The 12,843-nt window shown below is 44.8% G+C and overlaps 1 protein-coding gene across 1 annotated transcript in view; it reads right to left on the bottom strand.

Annotated features, from left to right (window-relative positions):
* Positions 1-12,843, bottom strand: part of LOC144671543 (glutamate receptor ionotropic, kainate 5-like) — a 484,710-nt gene that overhangs the window by 216,563 nt on the left and 255,304 nt on the right. Inside the window, exons 6-7 of the mRNA XM_078533496.1 lie at positions 10,618-10,796; positions 9,725-9,778 (exon numbers count right to left, since the gene is read on the bottom strand). Coding sequence (XP_078389622.1) covers positions 9,725-9,778; positions 10,618-10,796 — 233 coding nt within the window. The remainder of the gene's footprint in view (positions 1-9,724; positions 9,779-10,617; positions 10,797-12,843) is intronic.

Here is a 12,843-nt window from a genome sequence, read left to right as displayed (position 1 = left end):
ACCCAGAGGGTGGTGATGGTCTGGAATGCACTGCCTGGGAGGCTGGTGGAGGCGGGTTGCCTCACATCCTTTAAAAAGTACCTGGATGAGCACTTGGCACGTCATAACATTCAAGGCTATGGGCCAAGTGCTGGTAAATGGGATTAGGTAGGTAGGTCAGGTGTTTCTCATGTGCAGGTGCAGACTCGATGGGCCGAAGGGCCTCTTCTGCACTGTGAGATTCTGTGATTCTGTGACTCTGTACAGTAATCCTCACTCTGAATATACCGAGACCCTGTACAGTAATCCTCACCCTAAATATACGGAGACCCTGTACAGTAATCCTCACCCTGAATATACAGAGACCCTGTACAGTAATCCTCACCCTGAATATAGAGACCCTGTACAGTAATCCTCACCCTGAATATACAGAGACCCTGTACAGTAATCCTCACCCTGAATATACAGAGACCTTGTATAGTAATCCTCACCCTGAATATACAGAGACCCTGTACAGTAATCCTCACCCTGAATATACAGAGACCCTGCACAGTAATCCTCACCCTGAATATACAGAGACCCTGTACAGTAATCCTCACTCTGAATATACAGAGACCCTGTACAGTAATCCTCACCCTGAATATAGAGACCCTGTACAGTAATCCTCACTCTGAATATACAGAGACCCTGTACAGTAATCCTCACCCTGAATATACAGTGACCCTGTAATCCTCACCCTGAATATACAGAGACTCTGTAAAGTAAACCACACCCTGAATATACAGAGACCCTGTACAGTAATCCTCACCCTGAATATACGGAGACCCTGTACAGTAATCCTCACCCTGAATATACGGAGACCCTGTACAGTAATCCTCACCCTGAATATACATTGACCCTGTACAGTAATCCTCACCCTGAATATACAGAGACTCTGTACAGTAATCCACACCCTGAATATACAGAGACCTTGTACAGTAATCCTCACCCTGAATATACAGAGACCCTGTACAGTAATCCTCACCCTGAATATACAGAGACCCTGTACAGTAATCCTCACCCTGAATATACAGAGACCCTGCACAGTAATCCTCACCCTGAATATACAGAGACCCTGTACAGTAATCCTCACTCTGAATATACAGAGACCCTGTACAGTAATCCTCACCCTGAATATAGAGACCCTGTACAGTAATCCTCACTCTGAATATACAGAGACCCTGTACAGTAATCCTCACCCTGAATATACAGTGACCCTGTACAGTAATCCTCACCCTGAATATACAGAGACTCTGTAAAGTAAACCACACCCTGAATATACAGAGACCCTGTACAGTAATCCTCACCCTGAATATACGGAGACCCTGTACAGTAATCCTCACCCTGAATATACGGAGACCCTGTACAGTAATCCTCACCCTGAATATACAGTGACCCTGTACAGTAATCCTCACCCTGAATATACAGAGACTCTGTACAGTAATCCACACCCTGAATATACAGAGACCTTGTACAGTAATCCTCACCCTGAATATACAGAGACCCTGTACAGTAATCCTCACCCTGAATATACAGAGACCCTGTACAGTAATCCTCACCCTGAATATACGGAGACCCTGTACAGTAATCCTCACCCTGAATATACGGAGACCCTGTACAGTAATCCTCACCCTGAATATACAGAGACCCTGTACAGTAATCCTCACCCTGAATACAGAGACCCTGTACAGTAATCCTCAACCTGAATATACAGAGACCCTGTACAGTAATCCTCACCCTGAATATACAGAGACCCTGTACAGTAATCCTCACCCTGAATATACAGAGACCCTGTACAGTAATCCGCAACCTGAATATACCGAGACCCTGTACAGTAATCCTTACTCTGAATATACAGAGACCCTGTACAGTAATCCTCACCCTGAATATACAGAGACCCTGTACAGTAATCCTCACTCTGAATATACAGAGACCCTGTACAGTAATCCTCACCCTGAATATAGAGACCCTGTACAGTAATCCTCACCCTGAATATACAGAGGCCCTGTACAGTAATCCTCACCCTGAATATACAGTGACCCTGTACAGTAATCCTCACCCTGAATATACAGAGACTCTGTACAGTAATCCACACCCTGAATATACAGAGACCCTGTACAGCAATCCTCACCCTGAATATACAGAGACCCTGTACAGTAATCCTCACCCTGAATACAGAGACCCTGTACAGTAATCCTCACCCTGAATATACAGAGACCCTGTACAGTAATCCTCACCCTGAATACAGAGACCCTGTACAGTAATCCTCACCCTGAATATACAGAGACCCTGTACAGTAATCCTCATCCTGAATATACAGAGACCCTGTACAGTAATCCACACCCTGAATATACAGAGACCCTGTGCAGTAATCCTCACCCTGAATATACAGAGACACTGTACAATAATCCTCACCCTGAATATACAGAGACCCTGTACAATAATCCTCACCCTGAATATAGAGACCCTGTACAGTAATCCTCACCCTGAATATAGAGACCCTGTACAGTAATCCTCACTCTGAATATACAGAGACCCTGTACAGTAATCCTCATCCTGAATATACAGAGACCCTGTACAGTGATCCTCACCCTGAATATACAGAGACCCTGTACAGTAATCCTCATCCTGAATATACAGAGACCCTGTACAGTAATCCTTACCCTGAATATACAGAGACCCTGTACAGTAATCCTCATCCTGAATATACAGAGACCCTGTACAGTGATCCTCACCCTGAATATACAGAGACCCTGTACCGTAATCCTTACCCTGAATATACAGAGACCCTGTACAGTGATCCTCACCCTGAATATACAGAGACCCTGTACAGTAATCCTCATCCTGAATATACAGAGACCCTGTACAGTAATCCTCACCCTGAATATACAGAGACCCTGTACAGTAATCCTTACCCTGAATATACAGAGACCCTGTACAGTAATCCTCACCCTGAATATACAGAGACCCTGTACAGTAATCCTCATCCTGAATATACAGAGACCCTGTACAGTAATCCTCACCCGAATATAGAGACCCTGTATAGTAATCCTCACTCTGAATATACAGAGACTCTGTACAGTAATCCTTATCCTCAATATACAGAGGCTCTGTACAGTAATCCTTACCCTAAATACACAGGGATTCTGTGCAGTAATCCACAGCCTGAATACATAGAGACTTTGTAGAGTAATCCTTTCCTTTAATATACAGGGACTCTGTACTGTAATGCACCCTGTCAATACACAGAGATGGTCTACAGTAATCCTTAATCTGAATACACAGATACTCTGTGCAGTATTCCTCAACCTGAATACACAGGGACTCTGTACACGAATCCTTTGCACTGTATAAAAAGAGACTCTGCACAGTAATCCTTACAATGAATACACAGAGGCTCGATACAGCAATACTTGCCCTGAATACACAGGGACTCTATGCAGTAATCGTCACCCTGATTACACAGAGACTCTGTACAGTCATTCTCATCCTGAATTTAGAGGGACTCGGTACAATAGCCCTTACTATTAATTAACAGGGACTCTGTACATTAATGCTTACCCTGAATACACAGACACTCTGTACAGTAATCCTCACACTGAATACACAGAGGCACTGGAGAGTAACCCTTACCCTGAATACACAGAGAACCCGTACAGTAATCCTTACCCTGAATATAGAGACTTTGTACAGTAATCGTCACCCTGATTACACAGAGACCCTCGACACTAATCCTTACCTAGAATACAGAGACCCTGTACATTAATCTATAACCTCAATATACGGAGAATCTGTACAGTAATCCTTACCCTGAATACATAGAAACATAGAAACTAGGAGCAGGAGTAGGCCATTCGGCCCTTCCAGCCTGCTCCGCCACTCATCATGATCATGGCTGATCATCCAACTCAATAACCTGCTCCCGCTTTCTCCCCGTACCCTTTGATCCCTTTCACCCCAAGAGCTATATCTAACTCCTTCTTGAAAACATACAATGTTTTGGCCTCAACTACTTTCTGTGGTAATGAATTCCACAGGCTCACCACTCTCTGGGTGAAGAAATTTCTCCTCATCTCAGTCCTAAATGGTCTACCCCGTATCCTCAGACTGTGAACCCTGGTTCTGGACTCCCCCACCATCGGGAACTTCCTTCCTGCATCTACCCTGTCTAGTCCTGTTAGAATTTTATAGGTTTCTATGAGATCCCCCCTCATTCTTCTGATCTCCAGTGAATATAATCCTAACTGACTCAATCTCTCCTCATATGTCAGTCCCGCCATCCCAGGAATCAGTCAGGTAAACATTCGCTGCACTCCCTCTATAGCAAGAACATCCTTCCTCAGATAAGGAGACCAAAACTGCACACAATATTCCAGGTGTGGTCTCACCAAGGCCCTATACAATTGCAGCAAGACATCTCTGTTCCTGTACTCGAATCCTCTGGCTATGAAGGCCAACAAACCATTTACCTCTTTACCCCCTGCTGCACCTGTATGCTTACCTTCAGCGACTGGTGTACGAGGACACCCAGGTCTCGTTGCTCATTCCCCTCTCTCAATTTATAGCCATTCAGATAATAATCTGCCTTCCTGTTTTTGCTACCAAAGTGGATAACCTCACATTTATCCACATTATACTGCATCTGCCATGCATTTGCCCACTCACTCAGCTTGTCCAAATCACACTGAAGCATCTCTGCATCCTCCTCACAGCTCACCCTCCCACCCAGCTTTGTGTCATCTGCAAATTTGGAGATATTACATTTAGTTCCCTCACTTAAATCATTAATATATATTGTGAATAACTGGGGTCCTAGCACTGATCCCTGCGGTACCCCACTAGTCACTGCCTGCCATTCGGAAAAAAGACCCATTTATTCCTACTCTGTTTCCTGTCTGCCAACCAGTTTTCTATCCATCTCAATACACGACCCCCAATCCCATGTGCTTTAATTTTACATGCTAATCTCTTATGTGGGACTTTGTCGAAAGCCTTCTGAAAGTCCAAATAAACCACATCCACTGGCTCCCCCTCATCAACTCTACTGGTTACATCCTCGAAAAATTCCAGTAGATTTCTCAAGCATGATTTCCCTTTCGTAAATCCATGCTGACTCTGTCCGATTCTGCCACTGTTTTCCAAGTGCTCAGCTATTAATTCTTTTATAAAGGACTCTAGAATTTTCCCAACTACCGACGTCAGGCTGACTGGTCTATAATTCCCTGTTTTCTCTCTGCCTCCCTTTTTAAAGAGTGGGGTTATATTAGCTACCCTCCAATCTGTAGGAACTGCTCCAGAGTCTAATCTCAGGAGATGACCACCAACGCATCCACTATTTCTAGGGCCACTTCCTTAAGTACTCTGGGATGTAGATTATCAGGCCCCGGGGATTTATCGGCCTTCAATCCCATCAATTTCCCCAACACCATTTCCCTACTAATACTGATTTCTTTCAGTTCCACTCTCTCACTAAACCCTGTGTTCCCCAACATTTCTGGTATGTTATTAGTGTCCTCCTTTGTGAAGATAGAACCAAAGTATGTATTTAGTTGGTCAGCCCTTTCTTTGTTCCCCATTATAAATTCCCCTGTTTCTGACTGTAAGGGGCCTACATTTGTCTTCACCAATCTTTTTCTCTTCACGTACCTATAGAAACTTTTACAGTCAGTTTTTATGTTCTTCGCAATCTTACTCTCATACTCTATTTTCCCTTCTTAATCAATCCCTTGGTCCTCCTTTGTTGAATTCTAAACTGCTCCCAATCCTCAGGTCTTTTATTTTTTCTGGCCAGTTTGTATACCTCTTCCTTGGATCTAATACAATCTCTAATTTCCCTTGTAAGCCATGGTTTGGCCACCTTTCCTGTTTTACTTTTGCACTAGACAGGATTAAACAATTGTTGCAGTTCACCCATGCGCTCTTTGAATGTTTGCCATTGCCTATCCACCGTCATCCCTTTAAGTAACGTTTCCCAATCCATCATAGCCAACTCGTGCCTCATACCATCGTAGTTTCCTTTATTAAGATTCAGGACCCTAGTCTCAGAATCAACTACTTAACTCTCCGTCTTGATGAAGAATTCTATCATATTATGGTTGCTCATCCCCAAGGGACCTCGCACAACCCGACTGCCATGACTCTGTACAGTAATCTTCACCCTCAATACACAGAGACATTGTACAGTAATCCTCACCCTCAATACACAGAGACATTGTACAGTAATCCTCACCCTAAATACACAGAGACATTGTACAGTAATCTTCACCCTCAATACACAGAGACATTGTACAGTAATCCTCACCCTAAATACACAGAGACATTGTACAGTAATCCTCACCCTCAATACACAGAGACATTGTACAGTAATCCTCACCCTAAATACACAGAGACATTGTACAGTAATCCTCACCCTCAATACACAGAGACATTGTACAGTAATCCTCACCCTAAATACACAGAGACATTGTACAGTAATCCTCACCCTCAATACACAGAGACATTGTACAGTAATCCTCACCCTAAATACACAGAGACATTGTACAGTAATCCTCACCCTCAATACACAGAGACATTGTACAGTAATCCTCACCCTCAATACACAGAGACATTGTACAGTAATCCTCACCCTAAATACACAGAGACATTGTACAATAATCCTCACCCTCAATACACAGAGACACTGTACAATTACCATTAGATTGAAAACAAAGAGACTCTGAAAAGTAATGCTGACCCTGAATACACAGGGGCTCCGTACAGTATTCCTTACCCTCGATACACAGAGATTCTCTACAATAATCCTTAGCCTGAATACACTGACACTCTCTACGGTAACCCTCACTCTAAATACACAGACTTTGTGCAATAATCCTCACCCTGACTACACAGAGACACTGTACACTAGTCCTTAGTGTGAATAAAAAGAGACCCTGTACAGTAACCCTTACACTGAATACAAAGGGACTCTGTACAGTAATCCTCAGTCTGAATAGGCAGAGACTCTGCACGTTAATCCTCACACTGAATATACAGGAATTCTGTAAAGTTATGCTTTCCCCTGAATACACAGAGACACTGTACAGTAATTCTCACCCTGAATACAGTACACTGTACAGCAATCTTTACCCTGAATACACAGAGACATTGTACAATAATCCTCACCCTGAATACACAGGGACTCTGTACAGCAATCCTTACCCTGAATACACAGAGACACTGTAAAGAAATCATTACCCTGAAAATACAGAGATACTAACAGTAATCCTCACCCTAAATACACAGAGACTTTGTACAGTAATCCTCACCCTGAATACACAGAGACACTGTACAGTAATCCTTACCTTGAATACACAGAGACACTGTACGGTGTTTCTTACCCTGAATACACAGCGACACTGTACAGTAATTCTTACCCTGAATACAATGAGAACCTGTACATTAATCCTTACCCTGATTATACAGAGACTTTGTACAGTAATCCTCATCCTCAATACACAGAGACACTGTACAGTAATCCACAGTTATCCTTAACCTGTATACACAGGGACTCTGTACAATAATCCTCACCCTGAATACACAGGGACTCTGTACAGTAATCCTCAACCTCAATACACAGAGACTCTCTACAGTAATCCTTATCTTGAATACACAGATACTTTGTACAGTAACCCTCATCCTAAATACACAGAGACGTTGCACAGTAATCCTCACCCTGAATACACAGAGACAATGTACAATAATCCTTAGCCTGAATATGCACTCTGTACAGTAATTGTTGCGCTGTAGACTCTGTACAGTAACCCTTTTCCTGAAAAAACAGAGACACTGGACAGTAAACCTTACCCCAAATACACAGAGACAGCATACAGTAATTCTTACCCTGAATACAGAGGGAAACTGTACAGTAATCCTAACCCTGAATGCAATGATGCCTGTGCATTAACCCTTACCTTGAAACTGGAGAGCTGTACAGTAACCTTTACCCTGAAGACATGGAGGCTTTGTACAGTAATCCTTACCATGAGCACACTGGGGGTCTGTACAGTAATTGTCACTCTGAATACACTGAGGCTCCATACAGTAATCCTTACACTGAATACGCAACGACTTTGTACAGTAATCCTAACCCTAAATACACAGAGACTCTGTACTCTAATCCTTACCTTGAATACACAGAGGCTTTGTACAGTAATCCTTACCATGAATATGCAGGGTCCCTGTACACTATTCCTCACCCGGAATATACAGAGACCCTGTACATTAACCCTTTCCCAGAATATAGAGACTCTGTACAGTAATCCTCATTCTGAATACAGAGAGATTTTGTACAGCAATCCTTACCCTAAATAAACAGGGACTCTGTACAATATTCCTCACCCCAAATTCACAGAGACTCTGTACAGTAGCCCATACCTTAATATACAGAGACCCTGTACAGTAATTCTCATCCTGAATACACAGGGGCTCTGTTCTTTAATCATGACCCAGTATATACAGAGACCCTGTAAATTAATCCTTACCCTGAATATACAGAGAATCTGTACAGTAATCCTTTCCCTGAATATACAGGAAGCCTGTACAGTAATCCTCACTCTGAATACACAGAGACACTGCACAGTAATCCTCACCCTGAATACACAGGGACTCTGTACAGTAATCCTTACCTTGAATACACAGAGATCCTGTACATTAATCCATACCCTGAATATACATAGATTCTATAGTAATCTTTACCCTGAATACATACAGGCTTAGTACAGTAATCCTCACCCTGAATTCACAGAGACTCTGTACAGTAATCCACACCCTGAATACACACACTGTACAGTAATCCTCACTCTGAATACACAGAGACTCTGTACGGTAACCCTTACCCTGAATACACAGAGACTACGTACAGTAATCCACACCCTGAATGCACAGAGATTTTGTACACTAATCCTTAGCCTCAATAGAAAGAGACATTATACAGTAATCCTTACAATGAATACACAGACATTCTGTACAGCAATCTTTGCTCTGAATACACAGGGACTGTGTACAGCAATCCTCACCCTGAATAGATAGAGACTCTGTACAGTAATCCTCACCCTGAATACACAGAGTCTCTGCACAATAATCCTCACCCTGAATACACAGAGATTCTGTACAGTAAACCTCACCCTGAATACACAGACTCTGTACAGTTACCCTCACCCTGAATTCACAGAGACCCTATACAGTAGCCCTTGCCCTGAATTAACAGGGACTCTGAACAGCTTTGTTTGCCCTGAAAACACAGAGACTCTGTACAGTAATCCTCACACAGAATACACAGAGACTCTGTACAGTAATCCTCACACAGAATACACAGAGACTCTGTACAGTAATCCTCACACAGAATACACAGAGACTCTGTACAGTAATCCTCACACAGAATACACAGAGACTCTGTACAGTGATCCTCACACAGAATACACAGAGACACTGGACAGTAACCCTTAACCTGACACTGTGTACAGCAAACCTCGCCCTGAATACATAGGGACTTTGTACAGTAATCCTTACCTTGAATCCACAGGGACCTTGTACACTAATCCTTAGCCTGAATACACAGAGACTCTGTGCAGCAATATTTACCCACTCTGTACACCATGTTTCCCACATGACAATGGAGTGTTGAGTGTGCGTTAAGTGACTGTTTTTCATGCATTAAGGATGAACTTACCATTGTGGTGAGGATGTATTTGTAGTATGCTGAGGTCATTCCCAGTTCCGCAGCCTGTAATGGAAATGAGCAGGTCATGAGTCTTGATCCAAACTGCAGGAACGATATGATCTGATCAGCAGTAAGGGCGGCAATGTAATGTTTCAGGTTTAAGGGCAGCTCCTCTGACAGGACTGCACGGGGTCTGGGAGAGTCAGCATGGAACGTGGGCCCCAGTCTCTGCTGAGACTCGAACGCTAGCGCCAAAACCCGTTTAGCCCATCAGTTTATACGTTCATGGGACGGGGGTGTCGCTGGTTAGGCCAGCGTTTGTTACCCATCCCTAATTGCCCCCTTGAGCCGATTGTCTCGCTCGGCCATTTCAGGGGGGCAGTTAAGAGTCAACCACATTGTTGTGGGCCTGGAGTCACATGTAGGCCAGACCCGGGTAAGGGTGGCAGATTTCCCTCCCCTCAAGAGACATGAGGGAACCAGACGGGTTTTTATGACAATCAATCATTGGTCAATATGACTGAGCCGAGATTTTAATTGAATTTAAGCTCCACCCAGAGGCCATGGTGGGGTTTGACCCTGTGTACCCCAGAGCATTAGCCTGGGCCTGTGGATTACTAGCCCGGTGACAGTACCAAGAGGCCACCGTCTCCTGCAATCAGACACCTGGTGCAAACAGGGCAGCAAGTTCGCCAATGAGGGACCAGGAAGGCTTCTCATCCCTCTTGCCCACCCATCATCCTGCCTTAAACCACTTGTGTCAGTCCGAATTCGTTCCTACAAATGGTCGGCTGTTATACAATAGGGGTTTCCTCCTCACACCCATCTCTGGAAGGATGGTCAAATCACCCCCCCACCCAACCCCTCCCGCCGCCCAGGACCGGAGCAGAGCCACAACTGACCTTCCTCAGAATGAGATCAGACACAGAAGCATTGGCGTCGATGATGATGGTGGAGATCTTGTCGTCCCTTATTTCTTTCAGGAGCGGCGTGGGGTCGTTGGAATGGTCCAGCATTCGTATCGAGAGCGAATCCTTCGAAATAAGGAACTGCCGCACTAACTCTTCGAGGCGCAGGAGGCCTGGAGGGGGGTAGGCACAGAGAGTCATACAACGAGGATTCATTCAGGCTAAAAGCAATACACTGCGGAGGTTGGAAATCTAAAACAAGTAACAAAAATACCTGGAAAAACTCAGCAGGTCTGACAGCGTCGGCGGAGAGGAGCACAGTTAAGGTTTCGAGTCCGTATGACTCTTCAGCAGAACTGAGGAAAAATAGAAAAGAGGTGAAAATATAAGCTGGTTTAAGGGGGGTGTGGGACAGGTAGAACTGGATAGAGGGCCAGTGATAGGTGGAGATAACCAAAAGATGTCACAGACAAAAGGCCAAAGAGGTGTTGAAGGTGGTGATATTATCTAAAGGAATGTGCTAATGGGGGCATTAAGGGTAGAAAGCAGGACGAGCAAGGTACAGATAGCCCGAGTGTGGGTGGGGTGGGGGGAATCGAAATAGGCTAAAAGGTAGAGAGAAAACAATGGGTGGAAATACATTTAAAAATAATGGATATAGGTGGGAAAAGAAAAATCTATATAAATTATTGGAAAAAAGGGGGATCGGAAAGGAGGTGGGGATGGAGGAGAGAGTTCATGATCTAAAGTTGTTGAACTCAATACTCAGCCCGGAAGGCTGTAAAGTGCCTAATCGGAAGATGAGGTGCTGTTCCTCCAGTTTGCGTTGAGCTTCACTGGAACAATGCAGTAAGCCAAGGATGGACATGTGGGCAAGAGAGCAGGGTGGAGTGTTGAAATAGCAAACAACAGGGAGGTCTGGGTAATGCTTGCGGACAGACCGAAGGTGTTCTGCAAAGCGGTCTCCCAGTCTGCGTTTGGTCTCTCCAATGTAGAGGAAACCGCATTGGGAGCAGCGAATGCAGTAGACTAAATTGAGGGAAGTGCAAGTGAAATGCTGCTTCTCTTGAAAGGAATGTTTGGGCCCTTGGACGGTGAGGAGGGGGGAAGTAAAGGGGCAGGTGTTGCACCTTCTGCGGTTGCATGGGAAGGTGCCATGGGAGGGGGTTGAGGTGCAGGGGGTGATGGAGGAGTGGACCAGGGTGTCCCAGAGGGAATGATCACTACGGAATGCCGCCGGGGGAGGTGAAGGGAAGATGTGTTTGGTGGTGGCATCATGCTGGAGTTGGCAGAAATGGCGGAGGATGATCCTTTGAATGCGGAGGCTGGTGGGGTGATAAGTGAGGACAAGGGGGACCCTATCATGTTTCTGGGAGGGAGGAGAAGGTGTGAGGGCGGATGCGCGGGGAGATGGGCCGGACACAGTTGAGGGCCCTGTCAACGACTGTGGGTGGAAAACCTCAGTTAAGGAAGAAGGAGGACATGTCAGAGGAGCTGTTTTTGAAGGTAGCGTCATCAGAACAGATGCGACGGAGGCGAAGGAACTGAGAGAATGGGATGGAGTCTTTACAGGAAGCGGGGTGTGAGGAGCTGTAGTCGAGGTAGCTGTGGGAGTCGGTAGGCTTGTAATGGATATTGGTGGACAGTCTATCATCAGAAATTGAGACCGAGAGGTCAAGGAAGGGAAGAGAAGTGTCAGAGATGGACCATGTGAAAATGATGGAGGGGTGGAGATTGGAAGCAAAATTAATAAATTTTTCCAGGTCCCGACGAGAGCATGAAGCAGCACCGAAGTAATCATCGATGTACCGGAGAAAGAGTTGTACCGGAGAAAGAGTCCCACAACTCTTTCTCCGGTACATCGATGATTACTTCGGTGCTGCTTCATGCTCTCATCTGGACCTGGAAAAATTTATTAATTTTGCTTCCAATCTCCACCCCTCCATCATTTTCACATGGTCCATCTCTGACACTTCCCTTCCCTTCCTTGACCTCTCTGTCTCAATTTCTGATGATAAACCGTCCACCAATATCCATTACAAGCCTACCGACTCCCACAGCTACCTCGACTACAGCTCCCCACACCCCGCTTCCTGTAAGGACTCCATCCCATTCTCTCAGTTCCTTCGTCTCCGTCGCATCTGTTCTGATGATGACATTTTCAAAAACAGCTCCTCTGACATGTCCTCCTTCTTCCTTAACCGAGGTTTTCCACCCATG

This window comes from Cetorhinus maximus, chromosome 33 (assembly GCF_964194155.1).
Source record: "Cetorhinus maximus chromosome 33, sCetMax3.hap1.1, whole genome shotgun sequence".
Taxonomy (NCBI): Eukaryota; Metazoa; Chordata; class Chondrichthyes; order Lamniformes; family Cetorhinidae; genus Cetorhinus; species Cetorhinus maximus.
Note: the sequence above shows the minus strand (reverse complement) of the source record. Positions and strands in the feature narration are given on the sequence as shown.